The sequence below is a fragment of the Diabrotica undecimpunctata genome, chromosome 6, assembly GCF_040954645.1.
Source record: "Diabrotica undecimpunctata isolate CICGRU chromosome 6, icDiaUnde3, whole genome shotgun sequence".
Lineage (NCBI taxonomy): Eukaryota > Metazoa > Arthropoda > Insecta > Coleoptera > Chrysomelidae > Diabrotica > Diabrotica undecimpunctata.
This window is the reverse complement of record NC_092808.1, coordinates 100,020,504-100,040,351: the sequence shown is the minus strand read 5'-3', so window position 1 is coordinate 100,040,351 and position 19,848 is coordinate 100,020,504. Positions and strand designations below refer to the sequence as shown.

Here is a 19,848-nt window from a genome sequence, read left to right as displayed (position 1 = left end):
TAAGAGCTAATTTAGTTATTAGCATTAGTGAGAATTGGTCCTCTCCTGATCGTTCTTCTTTGGATATGCTCTATTTATAAATCTGGTGTCCATCGATAGTCCGATTTTGGATTCAGTGTCTGATTCCTCACTTATTTGGTTTATTTGGTTATGTAGGTTCGTATCACCAGATGTGGGTGTACGTAGACCTCATTTAGTTTTGAGATTTAGTATTGGTGTGAATAGGTCCATAAATCTTCCTGGTCGTTCTTCTTTGGATATGTTTTTATGAATCTGGTGTCCATTGATAGTCTGACTTTGGATTAAGCGTCCTATTTCACATTTATATTGGTTAGTACGTCTTTGATATACTTTGGTATGTTTACGATTTAGATTACTATTTGTGTTATTTGGTTTGGTGAGAATTGCTCCATAAATCTTCCTGATTGTTCTTCTCTGGATATATTACTATGAATCTGGTGTCCATTGTTAGTTCAATTTTGGATTAAGTGTTCAGTTCTTAACCTATTTAGTTTATGATTTCTTTGATCTTAGTTTAGTATATCTCCGGGTGAGATATTGTTTGAATTGGCTCATACATTTGCCTGGTTGTTCGTCCTTGGATATACTTAGTCTTATAGATCTGATGTCCATGGATAGTTCAATTTTGGATTTAGTGCCCAATTCGACATTTATTTGTCAGCAAGAATTTAGTTGGTATATTTAGTTAATATTTGGCTTTTAAGCATATTGTCGATTGAGATTTTGATTCGACTTTCGAGTTATCTGAGTTTGTGGTGTCTGGCGCCATGACCATTCTTTTTTTCCCGTGATCTTTAGTTCGTGGTTATTTTTTTTTGTGTAAACTTACGGATCAACGTGGAATGTTAGGCCAGTACACTTAGTTATTGATACTTTAATTTTATGAAAAAAAATTTTGATTAAAATTTTTTTTTCCCGACTAGTAGGGGAATGTAACAGTCGTTACTTATACTGTATTGATATAAAAATAATTTCAGAGATGTAGTATGGGCTGCCTAACTTTAAGTGTTCATTTGCCCATTAAGTGTGTATTGTTAATAATTTAAGTTGTCACTCTGATCTAATTTGGTACCATTGCGGACAAGAGAAATGACAGGAGACTAGGGGAAGTGGAAAAATGGCTCTTCTTGGTTAATTAACTGTGAATTAAAAATCACTTTTGATCGGGAGTTTGAAGTGGTACATACACAGGCGGCAGTTAGCGAAAGAAAATCCAATTAATGCATAGAATTTCCTTCACTTCAAGAAGTTAAATATTCTAAGTATACCATAACGATTTAATTGACGGTGTTTTCGCAAACTCGGGAGGTGAAGTGAGATTTCTAGCACGGAATTGATTAGCTATCTGGTAAATAATAATTTTTTATATTATAAACATTAGAGTATTTTATCTATATCCTATTATTCAGATTCATTATTTCATATTTTAATATAGTATTTTGTCCAAGGCCATTATATTTTTACTCTATGTGAAGCAAGGTCACGCTACATCCGATTGGATGGTTTTTTTTATCTACCATAATTATCTTTTTGCTCCGGTTTCTTATGCTGAAAGAAACTTTCCTCACTTCTTCTTTGATTTCTTTTTATGAATGTTGAGATTAGAAGTAACGGGGAATTGTTTTCAGCCACCTACCATGGAATTATAAATTTCCCTCAGAACATCCGAGGGAGAGTACCACTTCAACTCTATTAGAATCAGGGTCATTGGGACAAGCCACAGGGAGTATTATCTACTCCACCCTCATTTTTTCTCCAGCCTGCACCTAGAGGTAGGGCAGGACAGTCATCATCGGAACTGAGCCAATTAGCACCAGCTCCGTGCTAATTTCGGACCTCAAGGAGGACTTCGCTGGGACACCGAAGCTATTCGGGAGTATCCTTCCAGACAACTGTTTCACCTAGGAGGACAGTTGGTTTTTACTTCAGAACTATATATATATCTTGTTTCACCAGTTATAGGTTTTTTTTTTATAACATATATATATATATTAATTAATATAACTCCCCTTGGTGTAAGGTATCGGTAAGTTTGAGCTCAAATTCTACCCAGAGATTATCTTCCATTGTTTTTTTGTATTAACCATTTATTTCATTATTAACTTTAATTATTTCATTATTTGTTTACTTAACTAATTTTTTTTTATATTTCATCTTGTGTTATTAACTCCGGTTATTATCCCTTCAGGATAATAGACCGTTTCAATTGTTTAACTTGGCTTGTTCCCATTTATATATATATTATTTTGTTTGTATGTGAATTTAGAGTTGTTTAACAATATTGTTGGTCATATTGTAGGTAAGTTTGATATATTTACTTGGCTATACGTTCTTCCAACGTTAGCATTATTTTGTTGTAAGGTTGTTTTTTAACCTAGATGTAGGTTGTACACTCTATATCAGAGTTATTCTGTGTAATTTTCAACTTTTTATTATAGTTGTTTTCAACATTTCTCTTTTAAAATATTATATTGTGAAATTTTCATATATTTTTTGGTAACTTAGAGATTGTCAGAATCTAAGAAGTTATATTTAATAAACTTGAATTTGTTTTGCATATAATTTTTTTTTATTAATATTTCCTTACCTTTTTACATTTACAGCATTTTTGTTTATTAAATCAACTTTAATTAATATTAGCAGTATACGATACCTGGAAGAGTGACCGTTACTCTTTTTAGAGTAGTATCCCTCTTCTGGCGCCCTCAATTTGTTTTCTTTGTTAATTTTCATTATATCTATTCATTTTTCTTATCTTCTTTTCTATCTATCATACATATTTTCCTGATTTACTGTCTTTAAAAGGCATGCAAATTGGCCGTATCCATCCTTGAGTTTCTAGTGGTCATTCTCCTGCCTACATTGCTAGCCTAGCCACATTCCGTTCAATATTTTTTTTCTTTCATACTTCTTTACTTAATTGTTATCTATTTTATCCCCTATATATAGACCACTCTTCTTATACCTCTCTCCTCCTACACACCCCAGTATTTTGCTACATTATGTTTAATATTGTTCTGAAGCTATTTTCCTGTGGCATTTTAATGCAAGTACTATTTTTATTGGGAATAAGCCAAAATTTAAGTTTAAAATAAGCTTATTTTTGACGTTTCGATTTTCACTTCGGAAATAGTTCTCCAAATACAAAATATTGTATGTCCAAAGGGAAAGCTTTGCTTTGTTGGTTATTCTTTACAAATGGGCGTTCCATGTCAGCCGATTATCTTGTATTACTCCTAGATATTTGACTTCATTCGTCTGTTTGACAGTTTCTCCATACAGAGCAGGCATCCAGATATTATCTAAGTTCCGCCTTTTTGTGAAACTGACTCATGTTTTACTAGAATTGATAGAGAGTTTCTTCCTGGCGTACAACGCAGTAACGATATTTAATGTTCTTTGGAGTGTGCTAGATAGAACATTAACATATTTTCCTCTTACCATAATTACTAGATTATCCGCATAGGCCTGCACTTCTACCACCTGTGCGTCAAGTAGCGAGATCAACTCATCCACCAGGAGTAACCACAGGGGAGGTGAGAAAGCACTTCCCCTGTGGGCACCGCTTAGCTGTTTTGACCAAAATTTCCTGTCATTGCAGATCTGTTAGAATCATCCTATTTTACAAAATTACTTTGATAGCGGATATCCCTTTTGATGCCGCTGCATGATAAAGAGAATTTTGTAGTGCATTATTAAATGCGCTGTTCTATGTCTAGAAAGGCGGTTAATGCAATCTCTCCATTATTAATGGAATGACTGATTTTCTGAACTACTTCGTCCAGTACTGTTTCTGTTGATTTTCCTTCTTGATATGCATGCTATTTGCCACTGAGAGGATGATCTCTCTATGGCCCCTCCCTAATAAGTCTATCAAGAATTTTTTCTATTGCCTTCAACAGAAATGGTGTAAGACTGATCTGCCTGCAGAATTTAGGCAGGGCGTTGTCTTGCCTTCATATATTGTGTATGTACTCCATCCTTACAGTTGTCCAAGTCTTTGGTATATAACCTAGTCCTATTCTTCACCTAAAAATCTTTGTTAGGATGATCAATAAGATGTCCAATCCTTTTTGTACTAGTTTACCATTTGTTAGATATTGTATAGTATATAAGAATAGTTTGTACACTTGGTTCACTGATCTCAATCCCAACTATCTAGTAAATTTAGTAATAAATGTTTTACTATGTTGGACAAATTATAACTTCGACTGGAACTGGCTGAAAATTACTATGTATACAACCAAGCACACGTGCTCATGCAATATTAATTGAAACTTAGATAAACAAATAGCCTCATGCAGTTTATCAATACAATTAAAACAAAGGTTTAAATGTTTATTTTTGAATTGTTAAAATGTTTTTAGTCATTTATAGATTAGCATCTACAAATAGAAAGTTTCTAATTAAAATTAATGAATATACTTACACGTTCATTATTCATAATTAATCTTCTTTTTTAATTAAAGAAGTCTGCAACAGTAAGTTTGAATGCGCATGTCAAATTCGTTGCTACGTGGGCGGTCTGTGAGATGGAACGGTTGTAGAAGGGCAATACAGATACACTATATGGGATTCATGGAATAAATTGTTCGATATGAAAGGTTTCGTGAGACAATTTTTGACTATTTGTTTAAGAAGGAATATGAAGTGGTTCTTATTTGCTGAGTATGGTGAGAAAGTGATATATCTGGCTCAAATTATCAATATCAGTTCTTTATTCAGGGCTGTTGGATATTTTAGAATTTGGCAAATTTCAAGGAGGGATCTCTTATTTATTTTTTTGTATTTTGTTGTTTGTGATGTCGATTTGGTGATTGGTTGAAACGGCATGTTGCGCAAGGGTAGAAAAGGGTTTAGAAATCCTAATAAGGCGAAGATTAATCCTATTACAAGAATTCATTATTACTGCGCCGAGCTTTCGACTTCCTCTTTGATGTCTTCTTTACGGCTTCCGGGGTCTTCCCTAGACACTACGCGCCGAGTTGGCGTAAACATTTCTGGCAGTGGGAAAGAAATGTTCGTGCCAACTCCCACGGCAATCCACGCCACCATCGACGGTATAAATGAACCGTCCGCTGTTTCCAGCAGTAGTGAAGTGATTAGTGATAAGTGTAGTAGTGCCTGGCGGCTCGGGAGACTGAGACCTCTTAAGCCCTAAAGGAGATATCAGAGGGGATATCGAAAGCTCGGCGCAGCAATAGTCGACGCGGTTCATCCCAGAAGCCTGGTGAGTTTAATATGAATTCTTGTATTACTATATATGTATATATAATTATATAAATAAAATATATTAAGAGGGCCGTTAGAAAGAATTGCGAAGGAAACAAGGAAAAACTATAGTACCATTGGGTGTTTTCAAGGTATCAGTTTCACAATCCCCGACAACAGTTAACCCTTTCAAAATATTTATTGCAGATAAAAAACGATTCTTTTGGGATGAATTCATTTTTCGGCAAGAAACCTCAATGAAAATGAACATGGATAAGTCCCCATGATAATACCAGAAAACGAGATTGATTACATGTCAACAATATATATATATATATATATATATATATATATATATATATATATATATATATATATATACATATAAGAAAAAAGAAGTACTTATTATTACTTATTATTATATATTTCGTTACGATTTTGTGACTTCTTCAGGAGAAAACTGTAAATTTATTAGAATAATTATTATATGTAAACAAAGTGAATATTTCAATACTTACAACTATAAGAGTTACTCTTATATGAAGTAGTCACCTTCTTTGTCTTATTCTCCACCTTTTAACTGAAAAACCCACCACTCTTCGAGTGATTGTTGATATATATATATATATATATATATATATATATATATATATATATATATATATATATATATATATATATATATATATATATAGATATATATATATATATATATATATATATATATATATATATATATATATATATATATATATATATATTGACATCACAGATTAAAATATATTACTTAACATTACAAATTAAATATGCTGATCAGGGAGAAGGATAGGCCAGGCACAGGCCAGGCCTGCCACAATATAGGGCTCAATGTTAACTAGGCGTTAAAAAACCTTCCTTTTAAAAGCTCTGTAGTGTGTTTCCCGTTGAATGTCACATGGTAGAATATTATAAAATTTAAAACATGCATACAAAGGACTTCTCTCTGTTATAGACAATCTGTGAAGTGGCAAATTCAAATTAAGGCTTCTTGTATTATATTCATGATTGGGAAGCAGGTGATAAAACAAAGTAAAATTTTTTAAAAGGAACATAATACATTCAAATATATACTTAGATGGCTGAGAAAGTGAGTATATTGAGTGATTTGAATCAGCTTCTACAGGATTCTCCTGCCTTTAGTCCTAAGATCACCCGGACTGTCTTTTTTGGGACTATAAAGACAGTTGAGCTGTCTACTGCAGTACCCCAGAAGATTACTCCATATTACATAACAGAATAAAAGTTTGCATAATATACTGATAGTAAAATCCCCTGGTCTATATAGCTCTTTAACACTCGTAATGAGTAGCAGGCTCTATTCAGTTTTTTTGTTGTATTTTGTATTTGTTCCCCCCAATTCAGATTCTGGTCAATATGAAGACCAAGAAATTTAACTGATCTAGCAGGTTCCATGTTTTGTGATAGAAAATTGATTGTATCTGGAAACTGTTCTCGTGACTGGCTGGTTCTAACGTAAACAAAAACTGTCTTATCAGTATTAAGCAACAACCGATTTCCACTGAACCACTGTTCAGCCTTGCTTAGAATTTGCTCTGCCACTATGAGGAGTGTTTCTAATGTTTTTTCCCAGAAAATCACATTTGAGTCATCAGCGAAATTTACAAGGTTCGAGGAACTACTAACCATCACATTTGGAAGGTCATTTATGTAGACCAAAAAGAGAAAAGGCCCCAAGACACTCCCCTGTGGTATGCCTAATTTTAAATTGATCAGTTCAGAGTAAACCTTATATCCCCTTTTCTCCAGGCATACCTTTTGCGACCTATCTGTAAGAAATGATTTTATCCATTTTAATGCTGGTCCCTGCATTCCATAAAGATGTAATTTTTGTAATAAAAGAACATGATTTAGGCTATCGAAAGCTTTAGATAGGTCCAAAAAAACACCTAGTGTTTTCATCTTTGCGTCTAGGTTTTTCTAAAATTTTTGATATAAAATCATAGGTGCTGTCTCAACAGATCTCCCTGCAAGAAAACCATGCCGTGAACTACTAAATATGTTGTTTGTAGTAACAAAGTTTTGTAGTCTGAAATGCTTTTTCAAATATTTTTGAGAATGATGATAATTATACATTTGAGAGCATGAAATCATAAACATCTAAAAGGAAGACCTCAACTTAGGTGGTGAGATGACAAAACAATATGAAAAATTAGGGGGAGGCATACATATGTCCAAAGATGGATGTTATTGGCTGATTAGATGGATAGATAGAAAGCATGCATCTACGCATTTTTTAATGTAATAATATGCAAGTAACTTTTTTTGGGAATTTGTTAAGATACAAATTTGACAAAAACATGTTTTTTCAAGTCATCCAGGAAAAATGCTCTATGCCATTTTGTCCATATATAAAATTTATAGCAGTATTTAGATCGATCTTCTTTATTTCGGACTACCTGTGTAAATGCTTTCAAAGAATTTTTTAAGAGTATTATCAAATTATACTGGGCTATAGTACCCAGTGCATTGTGTACAAAACCACTTCATTCTGAGTTATCTTCTATGGTAAAAACAAAGTTCAGTTGTTATCAATTACAACAACACTTGAGATTACTTAAAGACAATTGTTTTATTAAGTTTAGTAACAGTACACAAACAAGAATAAACATATAAATCAGATAAAATGTAAGAAAAATATACATACCTTCTCAACTTGATCAATATTTACATATATTCCTGAAAGGACCTTTAAACATATCTTTGTTAATACTAAACCCAGCCATCTGACAATTTTTAAGTTTCTATCATAGCCTATTTCATCCAAGATGTCACGAACTTGTGCTTCTAATGTAGGTTTTGGGATATTGTCGACCCTACTTATCTAAAAAAAACACATATAAAGAATAATTTTTATAAAATAAAACAATATCTGTACAACAAACGAACATGAATAGCTAAGAGCAAAAATATATTATTACGAAAGGAAGGAAATGTGGTCGGACCTATCGCTCCAAGCCATAAAGTATGAATACCAAGCATAAAATCTGTAAACGAGCAAAAATAAGTAATATTGAAATTCGATTGTCTCAAATGTTGACGTATATTTAATAAACCAATAATGTGGGTACCTATATCATCAGTTCAGTTAAAAAAATTTTACCATTAAGAAGCTTCTAAGTTTCTTAGAAGGGATCAAAATTTCCAATCGGCATAAAATTTTCCATTGTCAATTGTTTCGGTTAAGATTTAATGTTCTGTCTGTTTAAATGTTTCAAAATACATGACCCGTAAAAGTAGCCGGACACAAAATATTGACTAATGTTACAACAAATAAAAAATTAGAAATTATTTTATTTCTAAGTAAGATATTTTTCAAATCTTCTTCTTCTTCTTCCTTCTTGTATGTAGGCTTTAAAGCCTGCTTCTTCTTCAATATTAGCCTCCTAAACTGTTTAAATTATCATACCATCTTTTTCTTGGTCTGCCAATACTTCTTTGTCCATTTGGTGACTTATCTTGTGCTATTCGTACTATTCTATCCTCTGTCATTCTACTAATGTGTTTGTTCCACTCCTGTTTCCGTTTTGTCACCCATCCATTTATGTCTTCTATATTTCATGCTCCTCTTATGTTTTCGCTTCTCTCGATTTCGATATTTGTCGGAGTATTTTCATCTTTGTTGTTTTTAGTAGTCGTCTCGTTTTAGATGTGTCAGGTCTTGTCTCCGTCGTGTATGTTAATAAAGGTCTAATTGCTGCTTTATATATTGTTTTTGTGTCTTATGTTAGATGTTTGCTCTTCCAGATTGTGTTATTAAGAGATATCGCTGCTTTACTTGATTTTAAGCTTTGTTGTCATACTTCTCCTTCAACATCTCCGTAACTAGTTATATCTATTCCCAGATATCTAAACCTTGCTTCCTGTTTTATTATTTTCCCATATTTCCCATTTTCGCATTTTCCACAAATAATCTCAGATTTTATACAGGTGTTAACAGATAAATGTGGTGCGATTTTTGCCATTTTTTATGATTTTCACGAAATCAATACAATCTATCCCTTTCATTGACTGGCCACTATGAAGTTTTTATTACTAGAGCCTAACCTTTAAAACCTATGGCATGAAATTTTAGTTTTGAATTTTGGCAACAAACGTGAGGCATTTGAAATATGTTTAAAACACGCTGGATTTAAACTTTCACACAACAAACAATCTAAAACATTTAAAACATTTTTTTCAATTACACCAGTACGTTTTTCAAAAGAACAAAACTTCTGCAATAAAATACACCCAAAACCGTCTTGTTAAATGCATTTCCGTGACGTGTGATCGTTTGTAATGTAAAACATTAAATGCTGTGTTTTTTATTCATATTTCAAATGCCGCATATTTGTTACCACAACTCAAAATTGAAATTTCATGTCATAGGTTTTAAAGATTGATCTCTAAAAATAGAAATTTTACTACAACTGGTCAATGAAAGTGATCAATTTTATTAAGCTCACGAGAATTGCAAAAAATAGCAAAAATCGCGCCACTGTAATTTATTTAACATCTTTATAAAAACTGAGTTTATTCTCTGCTAAATACAAAAACCGTATACGAAAGCTGCACTCTTTGCCTTTAAAAAGCATCTTGTTTTTTGTTGACGTGACATTTGGATCTAAATATATCGAATTTTTATTGTCGAGCTGATACAAATTTTATTCAACATTGATTTTGCGTGCTTAACTGATATGTAAAATCGACGGTCTCTTCAAGCACTGTTTCTAAGAGAACGGTTCATTCTACACAAAAAATGTTTACAAACATTTTTGTTTAAAATTACCTCAGCTACAATTTTTATTTCCTATATGAGCCATATTTTTGGAGTCACTAATCCCTGAAGTGTTTGCTGGCTGTAACCTAATGGCTTACAGTCATGCAAGATACTGTTGACTGTTACAGGTTCTTTGCTACAGGGTCTGTGGCTTAAGTCTCCATGAAACAGTCCCCTTGTATGCAGGTGTCCCTTGACTGGTGCTGACCAGTAAGGAAGTCTGTTATGACACTGAGCTGATATGTGCTTGTTTTCCACAGTAATTCATCCCTATTAGCAATGTTCTTCCAATATACATTTTTAAGCAGGTACCTATATTTTCAAGTGAGTTATGTTGCTTTTGGATCCAGGCTTATCACAGACAGTACTGGACAGAAGTATTTTGTAGCTTATGCTCTTTTAGCAAGTTTATCAGTTCTTTCATTGCCATGTGTTCCTTAGTGACTTAAAACCAATATGAATGGGTCACTATGAGTTCTCAGCATTCCCACACTACTTAGTTTAGGCCCTTTTAGAAAGGCATTCATATATGCTTGGCTCTCTGGATCTGGATGTGCATATATTGATCTTCTTCAATTGCTAAGGTTGCAAAAATGTCTCTTATGAACAATTTACTTTAATCAAAATTTTTTATAAAAAAATTTCTAATATTTCTTTCTAGAGATCTTCGCTTAAAGTTTTACATTGTGGGTGTTATTGTTATTTTGAATTATTATTATAAAATATATGACTGACTAAAGATTTCATTGTGCCAGAACATGTATTAAGTTTGATCCCACATTTAAGTATAGCAGAGCAACAAAAGGGAAAATGTAAAAATAGTTATTTGTATCTAAATTATCCATGAAATATATATTGTCTTAACCTTATTAGTCAATGTGTTTTGTAAATAAATTGAATCATTGGTGTTGTAGCTTTATAAACATATCTGCATACATTTACATCCTTAGTCAACATATGCATGTGGAAATAATGTAACTTGTACTTCAAACTAGGTATTTAATAGCAGTTAAAAAACAAAATTAATATTATAAAGGGTTTGTTCTCCAGTTAAGTAAACAAAGTACAAGTATTTATTAGAAAATAGATTATTTACCTGATCTAATAATTCTTGAATTTTAGGACTGTGTAAAACTGCCACTTTATGAGAATGTGGAGTGGGTCTCCTGTTACCTTGTTTAAAGGCAATTACTGGATCCCACCGTTTTGAAATCCATAAAAAGTTTAATTTTTCTTTCCGTCTGTATTCCAGAAAATTTTCATACCTTCTTTGAACACTCATTTTACCTTTAAATAATAAGTTAAAACTCACAAGTTAATAGCAATGTTTACATATATACACATTTGAATTTCTATAAGCCACTGAGATAGATAAACTAGTTTGAATTGTCAGAACCTCCCGCACAACACCATTATCGTATTGAAGGTTTTTGAAAAGAATCGGTGATGGAGATAGCATTTAATTGTTGATAAAAAAGTATGAGTAATGTGTTGCAAAATAACTGTCAAAAATATACCTATATCAATAATATGAAGGTTGCAACGCAACAATATTTGACATTAACACGCTGCATCTTCATTGATATTTATTTCCGAACTTACCCGATGTGATTCATAGACGGCGGGCTTTATATATGTATTTTACACAACCTAAGAACACAGCTAAGAATATGAATGAAGGAATTATTAAAATAAATGTAAACTGAATATATTTTAAAAGTAAATCATCACATACAACATAAGAAAACCGTAAGAAAAGCATATGAACTGTTTTCACAACAAAAAAGGTTACCTACCAGAAGTACCTACTCGCTACAATATAAAATCTTTTTTAGAAGAGCCCAAAAACAAAAAAAGATAAAGAGCCCAAAGCTATTTTAAAAACAAACACTCAATAGGTGAAAACTTGACATTCTCACATTGCCCACTCTCAGATGCCGCCTTTGAAGTGTATCAGCACGCGATCGCCATATTTTAAACGGAAACACAGACTCGGATTGAGAAATTTGTGACAAGTTAGGACAGAACCATAATTTAAATTTTTATTGATTAATAATTTAGTAAATTTGAAATAATTTAATATAATCTTCAGCCAAAAGTACGACATAGAATATTGCATATTATGTCTATGGTTGCCGTAAATCAATTAAACCGGGTTAATTTTTCTGTGCACACCAGATAAAATTTCACTGAACAGCACTGGTTCCGTTTAAAACATGGCTGACTCCGTCTGCGTGAACCAGATGCTCGTAAAGTAAAGTGCCATAATATCGGATAGTTGCCAATTATAAGATAGTACTGTTTTAAAGAAACCTGTAATCTGATTAACTAGAAACCTATGTCCAGTTTAGCATGGAGCTAAACCCAAGTCGCCGAATAATATTGTCTCTATTAAAACCATCGAGCAAAAAGACAAAAGAGGGAATCTAATCGTTATGAAAAGGAGACAAAAATTCATAAAAGTGACTTCTTAATATGGAGGACATATCCGGGAATGCAAAAGCGCCAAATTTAAAGTAGATATAAAATATTTTTCAGAATGAGTCTAAGACGAGAAAGTTTTAATTCAATAATAACGATAATAGTAGCAGTTGGGACAAACCATCGAGCAAAAAGACAAAAGAGGGAATCTAATCGTTATGAAAAGGAGACCAAAAAAGTGGCCTCTGATGGCGGACATATCCGGAAATGCGAATGCGCCAAATTTAAATTTCATGACACTTCACAATAATCATACGGTGGTGTAGGGGTTCTAATTTATCTATTTATTTGTTATATTACATAATATTAATATTACATAATATTAATACATAATACACTTACAATACTTTTTTAACACTAGAACACAATAAAGTTTTAATTAAATAATAACAATAATAGTCTAAAACTTGAAACAATTGTAAAAAAACTTCAATAGAAAATACAAATAATATCTTTCATGTGACAGTTGGGACAAACAATAACCTCAGCAATAACATAACCCAACTAAATTTGATTTCTTAAACAAGGAAAGAGTCTCTCTTTCCTTGTTTAATGTGGCCTCTCAAGATAGCACTTCCTGTCTAACAATATTTTTGCCCCCACTACCTTTACATTCCCTCTTTTGTCTTTTTGTTCGATGGGACAAACAATAACATAACCCAACTAAATTTGATTTCTCAAACAAGGAAAGTGACTCTCTTTCCTTGTTTAATGCGGCCTCTCAAAATAGCCCTTTCCGTCTAACAATATTTTTGCCCCCACTACCTTTACATTCCCTCTTCTGTCTTTTTGCTCGATGAGTAAAACATAGAGGACACTAGAGTAAGTTATCCGAATATTTGCATTACGAGTTTTTACACGCGCTAGTCGTAAACGCAATTTTTACACATTCAGGTAAGTTTTTAAATTTGACTATGTAGTTTAACTCTATAATATGTCTACTTTAATTAAGTGCATGTGGATAGTGGATTACTAAGGTTTTTTTAATCCATAAACATAACCTTCACAACAGGTGATAATTTGCCTAATATCAGATGGTCGCACTGTCTTAATATCAGATATCCGATATTAGGACAAAATATTTCTTAATTGTTTTTATATAGAATATCTAATATCATTTCTACGTAGTTAAGGTGGTGTTAACAATTACATTTTAATGTTTTCGTCGACAAAAAGAAAGAATTATGCTATAATTTTTGCACTATATCTGCTTATTTTATCTCATTTCTTACGCTTTTTTTTTAATTTCAGAAATAAAATGTCATCGAAATCCAAACAAAAACGAAAGAAATATGATAGTAAATCCATGCATGCAGCTGTTACTGTAGTTAAAATCCAAGAAATGGGGTACTTACGAGCTTTAAAAACTTTTAAAGTACCCAACAGCACGTTGGAAGACTACGTAAAAAATAAAATAAAGTCACCTGAAGAACTTATTCAAACCAATATGGGACGTCCACCAGGGTTTTCCAAAGAAATTGAAGCGGATTTGGTCGATTATTGCTTTTCAATTAGTTATTCGGAACAATTTAAAACATCCGTTTTCAACTAATCAGAAAAAAGGAGGTTACAAATGGTTGCGTTCATATTTAAAGAGGCACCCAGAACTAACGTTTAGGGGACCACAGGGTTTATCAACTGCCAGAATATACACCTACCTACTACTATATACAACTACCCCTACTTGCGATGGAGAACGTGAAATTTAATCCCTGACGAATCTATAATATAGATGGGACAGGTATAACGTCTGTACAATCAAAAGCATACCAAAATAATCACCTTAAAAGGTAAATAGCAAGTAGGGGTCGTTACTTCTGTAGAAAGAGTGACTAGTGACTGTGGCTACCTGTATGAATGCGGCTGGTGATTTTTTGCCCCCTATGGTATATATATTTCCCCGAAAAAATATGAAGGCAGAATTGCTCAACGGCGCTCCACCAGGGACAATAGCTGCCTGCCATGTGTCTGGCTGGATTCAGAGTCACATTTTCACCAATTGGTTACAACATTTTATTAGCCAAATTAAACCAAGTGAAGCTGATCCAGTTGTATTAATATTGGATGGTCACTACTCACATACGCGGAACATTTACTTGATAAATTTGGCGCGCCAAAACCATGTGGTTATTCTTAGTCTGCCGCCGCATTTTACTCACAAAATGCAATCGCTGGACCTTGCTTTTATGGATCCTCTTACAACCTACTACTTGCAGGAAATTGAAAATTGGCTAAGAAACAACCCTGGAAGAGTAGTCACCTGCTATCAAGTTTGCGAATTGCTTGGAACAGCTTATGTAAGATGTGCTACAGCTGAAATCGCTATAAATGGTTTTCGAAAGGGCGGTACCTGCCCATTTAATAAACACATTTTTCGAGAACACGATTTTGCCATTCACCATCAAGCGGAAGGTGACCGAGTTCCAGTTCCAAATCTACCAGAGGCTAAACAAGAAAACCAAGTAACTCTTATAAAGCATGTAACTCCTCCAAGAAGTATTGATGCGACCAAATGTGTGGAAGATTTATCATGTAAGAACATTTCTAATAATAGAGATTCAACAGTGCGGCCACAAGATATTAGCCCTTTACTCACCACTTCATTTTACAAGTCTAGTATTAAAGAAAGGAAGTCCAGAAAAGGATCTGCTGCCTTGATTACCGGTAAACCATACAAAGATGCCTTAGAAAGTAGTTTGTCAGAACAGAAGAGAAATAAAAGTATTAAAGTATATCAAAGGGAATTCCGAAATTAGAAACAGACAAATGTGAGCCTTTTAAGAAAACAAACAAAAATAAAGGAAAATCTATTGCTAAGAAAACAATGACAAACAAGGTTAAAAAGAAAAGTGCTAAGAAAGAGGAAGCTTTTAGTTCATCTGAAGAAGATGAAGAATTCATTTTAGATGATGATTCTGACATGGAGTGTGACATTGGGGTTGAGGAAGCAGAATGTATGTTTTGTACTGGACTCTTCTCTGAAGATACCTCGGGCTAACAATGGATTCAGTGCTCAAAGTGTTTTAAGTGGGCTCACACCGACTGCACCAATGTAGACAAAAAAGATACATATATTTGTGATTTCTGCCTCGATGGCTAATTTTATCCCGTTATCCTAATATCCGGCATTAGGAACATTTTTTTTGTCAGTCTAGATTTACCGTTTTTTATAAAAATTTAAATTTTATTTTTTACTTCTTAGAAATTATTTATTTTTGTTCAATAAATGATTCTCTATAGTATATTACTTGTTTTGCTCTAAAATATTCATAAATTAATTGACGTATTAAAACTAATATTATTGTTAAAAAAAAGTATCCGATATTAGGGCACTTTACTCTACTTATCTTGACAAGCAGAGTGGGCATTCTGATTGTTTATTCTGTGACTAAGCTAAAAAGAGAAGAAAAACATGTAGAGGAAGTTGGGCGTTTTGATATTATAGTCTAAGATCTCACTGCAAGATCACTACGTTCGTAATGTAGTTAATCAAAATCACATTTTTACACACATTTTGTACCATTCCAGGCCAGTCAAAAAGTGGCCGCAAATGGTTTTAATCAAATTATTGGTAGATAATTAATTTTTGAATAAAACGTTTATTTCGGTTATTTATTTTAAAAATAAAATACTCTACTCATGACGTATATGCATGTTTTTTTTTTAATTAAACTAAAGCTATTTTTTAATAAGATAATATAAGGTTGCCTGAAAAAAAAATGGTCGCAAAAAACCTAAATAATACCTTAAAAAATGTGGCTTGCAGCTTTATTATATAAAAAAATTTTCAACATAAAAATTCGGTATTATGTAAAATATTTAAAATCGGTATATTGCGCGTATTTTAAAGTCATCTCCTGTTTTTGCGTTTCAGGGATGAACACAATACCACAGAAAAAATAACAATCAGAATGCCCACTCTCAGATGCCGCCTTTGAAGTTTGTCAGCACGCGAACGCCATGTTCTAGACGGAAACATAGACTCGAATCGAGAAATTTGTGACAAGCTACGACAGGTGTTTTTAAGTTTTCAACTTAAACATTTCAATAGAAATATCTTCTTTATATTTATTATCTTACCAATTTTCAGGTTAAATGTTAGATTTAAGAAAAAAAAATTCTATAATTTAATATGGGTGTTTTTTATTATTATTATATTATGTTTATTTACAATCTACATCATTACAGAGTATTAAGTAAATGTGTTACAGGTTTTGCGCGTGAAGGAGAGACTTCCAATGATGTCTCACCTTATTCTATTTTGGTTTAGTTTTGAAGTAGATCTTGGGGCCAGGTTCTATCTAGTCTTCTTATGGCTGGACCATTGTTGAATAGTTAACTAACTAGCTCGTTTTTATGGTGAATGGTACGTTCATTTTGTGACTCCGTGGCTCGATGGATTTCTTCTCTGATGAAAGGAATCTTTAAGTCGTAGTGAAGTGTTTGATTACTTATGTACCATAGTGCATCCTCTATCGATCTAAGCACTTTAGACTGGAATCTTTGGATAATATTCAGCGACGTTGGTTTTGCACAGCCCCATAGGTGTAGTCCGTAGAACCAGATAGGTTTGAGTATGGCTTTGTATAGAAGAATTTTGTTTTGGATGTTAAGATTTGATTTACGTCCAAGAAGCCAATACATTTGCCGAAATTTTAAGTCGAGCTGCCTTCTTTTAGTCTGGATATGGTATCTTACCAAGGTATCTAGCGTTACTGTTGGTATTCTCACATTTTCCATCTTTACAGGTGGGCATATATTGTGACGGTTGGTAAATGTTATTTGAGCTGATTTTGTTTTATTTACTTTTGTTCTCCATTTCGTATACCAATCACTGAGTATGTTCAGATGATGTTGCAGGTTTTATGAGGCTTGTATGGGATCTTTATTTACAGCTAGTATTGCTACGTCGTCAGCAAAGGAAGTGATTGTAGTATTATTAGTCTCTGGTATATCGACTGCGTAGAGTGAGAAAAGCAGCGGCCCTAGAACACTACCCTGCGGGACTCCGGAGTTGATAGGGCAGAGGTTGGTAATATGGGTGTGACCATAAACTTTCAAATATTAACTATTTATGGTTTTGAAATTACTTTCTTGTGATATTTTACAATCTCAGAATCATTAATTGCCAGTTGAAAGTATAGACGTCACAAATAACATATATAGAATTTTTCATATAAAAATGATTGCAGTGAAGCATGTTTAAAATTTCTTTAAATTATTCTCCTTAGAAAATTACTTTCATGCCGCCTATGTCTATATATTATGTTAAAAGCCTTAAAAATAACCAAAAGCAAGGAGCGATTTGTCACGCTTTTTTTAACAATGAAATATTTCGCCAAATGTTCTTTGCTCTTTTTATCTATCATTTGCTAAATAGAAACCCTTCCTAGTAACAAAGAGATCAGCTTCTATTGTCAAATACCCTGCCTACCTTCTAAAAAAACGGACATGTTGGTTTTCGGTGAAATTATAATTCCATTGTTCTGAAGCTATTTTCTTGTGGCATTTTAAATTAATTAATATTTAAATGGGAATAAGCCACAATTAAAGGTTAAAATACATTTATTGACGTTTCAATTTCCACTTCGGAAATCGTTCTCGAAATTTTATGAGAACGATTTCCGAAGTGGAAATTGAAACGTCAATAAATGTATTTTAACCTTTAATTGTGGCTTATTCCCATTTAAATATTAATTAATTATAATTCCAGTCGGGAGAGAGTGGTTAGGTTACAAAAATGACCACACTAGCCTTGCCATTTAAATATTATTTTCGCGTGGTACTCTTCGGCCAATACTTCCACTCTTTTTTTATCCGTAGCTTATCTAAGATCAGAATTCGAATTCATTTTCGAGTTGGTTCCTGTGGCAAGCGGTTTGTCTTCATCTAACGGCGGTAAGTGTATTTTCAATTTACCCTTATCTATATATCTTCACACAGTGATTTCTATATTAACTATTTTCTCTTTTGTCAAACAGACGTCTTCCAATTCGAAGAAACGAAGTCACTTCTGTTTGCCGTTCATTCGTCTCTTCATTCGTCTCTTCATTTATTTCTACTATCTACTACTACCTGTACTTGTATTACCTGCTGTTTTTCTTTCTTCCGTTTCGTCTGCCTAAATCAATTTGAGAGATTGCGGGTTGAAGATCGTAATTCGTGACCGTGCCTGCAGTCCCAAGTACCTGTTGCGAGGACAACGTGTCAAGTGCTTTTATTGAGAGCGTTCTATACACGAACGTCACTACCTGTGCCTACCTGTTGCCTGTTGTATTGTGAGTACCTATATTTTTGTTGACTAAAGCTCATCTTCGCTACCTAAATCGTAAGAAGTTGATTTACGACTTCAGTTTAGTGACTTTGCTATTTATGGTTAACTCTAACCGAATAAACTATTACGAGTATAAACTTACGATATAATATATACGTATAAATTACGAAAAATTTGATTTATATTAATGTACGTTATATTTATGATAAATGTTATGCATAGATTTGAGGTGATCATGATCAAAATTTAGTAAATGTTTACGTATTCTCAAGGCATAATAATAACTTATTTGACGAATATTGACAATTATAATATTCCTTGTTTTTTTTTCTATTCTTGAGAATACTAAATTATTCATAATTATTTTTCAAGAAAGATATTTTTTGTTGTATTCAATAATAAATTGTGCAATAACTTACCTCGTGCTAACTGTTCAGTAAAAATTGTTATAGTGCATTTACTTTACTATACCTCAATATAACTTTGTTGACGAACTATTTACCTTTTATTTTTTTGTTATGATATAAATTTATATTTTTGTGACTGGTGTATCTCTTTCAGGCATTATTATTGATTTATATTATTATTTGTTTTATCATATAAACAGTGTATATGTATCGAAATATTAAGTGTGTACCGCACAATCATAATACCTTTTCTCTCATGGTTTATTTTATTCTCGCGTGATTATCTTAACTACACCTTACCTTTCTTGTTACTTTATTCTATATGTCTTAAGGTTTCCCTGTTCCTCTAAAATAGGGTGGGGCCCAAATATTTCCCTTCTCTCATCTTCTAACATCTCTTCTCTTTATCTTCTAACTTCTCGTCCCTGTATCTTCACTACTTCTCTAGCCGATTCTTTATATTTGCTGTAATAAGAGCCCCGACCAAGAGACCTCTACCAGACTGAAGCCCGAGCCTAGTACCGTTCTTTGTGTAACCTCTAATCTGCCATTAAAGGAGCTACAGCACGTCATTAAAGATTTACGACGTCAGAACCCCACAGCGTTGCCAAAACATCAGAATAGTTAAAAAGTGA

General features: G+C 32.9%; 1 protein-coding gene across 1 annotated transcript in view; it reads right to left on the bottom strand.

Moving 5' to 3' along the window:
• Positions 1-11,577, bottom strand: part of Gnpat (dihydroxyacetone phosphate acyltransferase) — a 69,786-nt gene extending 58,209 nt beyond the window's left edge. Inside the window, exons 1-2 of the mRNA XM_072534993.1 lie at positions 11,148-11,577; positions 7,937-8,113 (exon numbers count right to left, since the gene is read on the bottom strand). Coding sequence (XP_072391094.1) covers positions 7,937-8,113; positions 11,148-11,333 — 363 coding nt within the window. The 5' untranslated portion in view covers positions 11,334-11,577. The remainder of the gene's footprint in view (positions 1-7,936; positions 8,114-11,147) is intronic.
• Between the last annotated feature and the right edge of the window lie 8,271 nt (positions 11,578-19,848).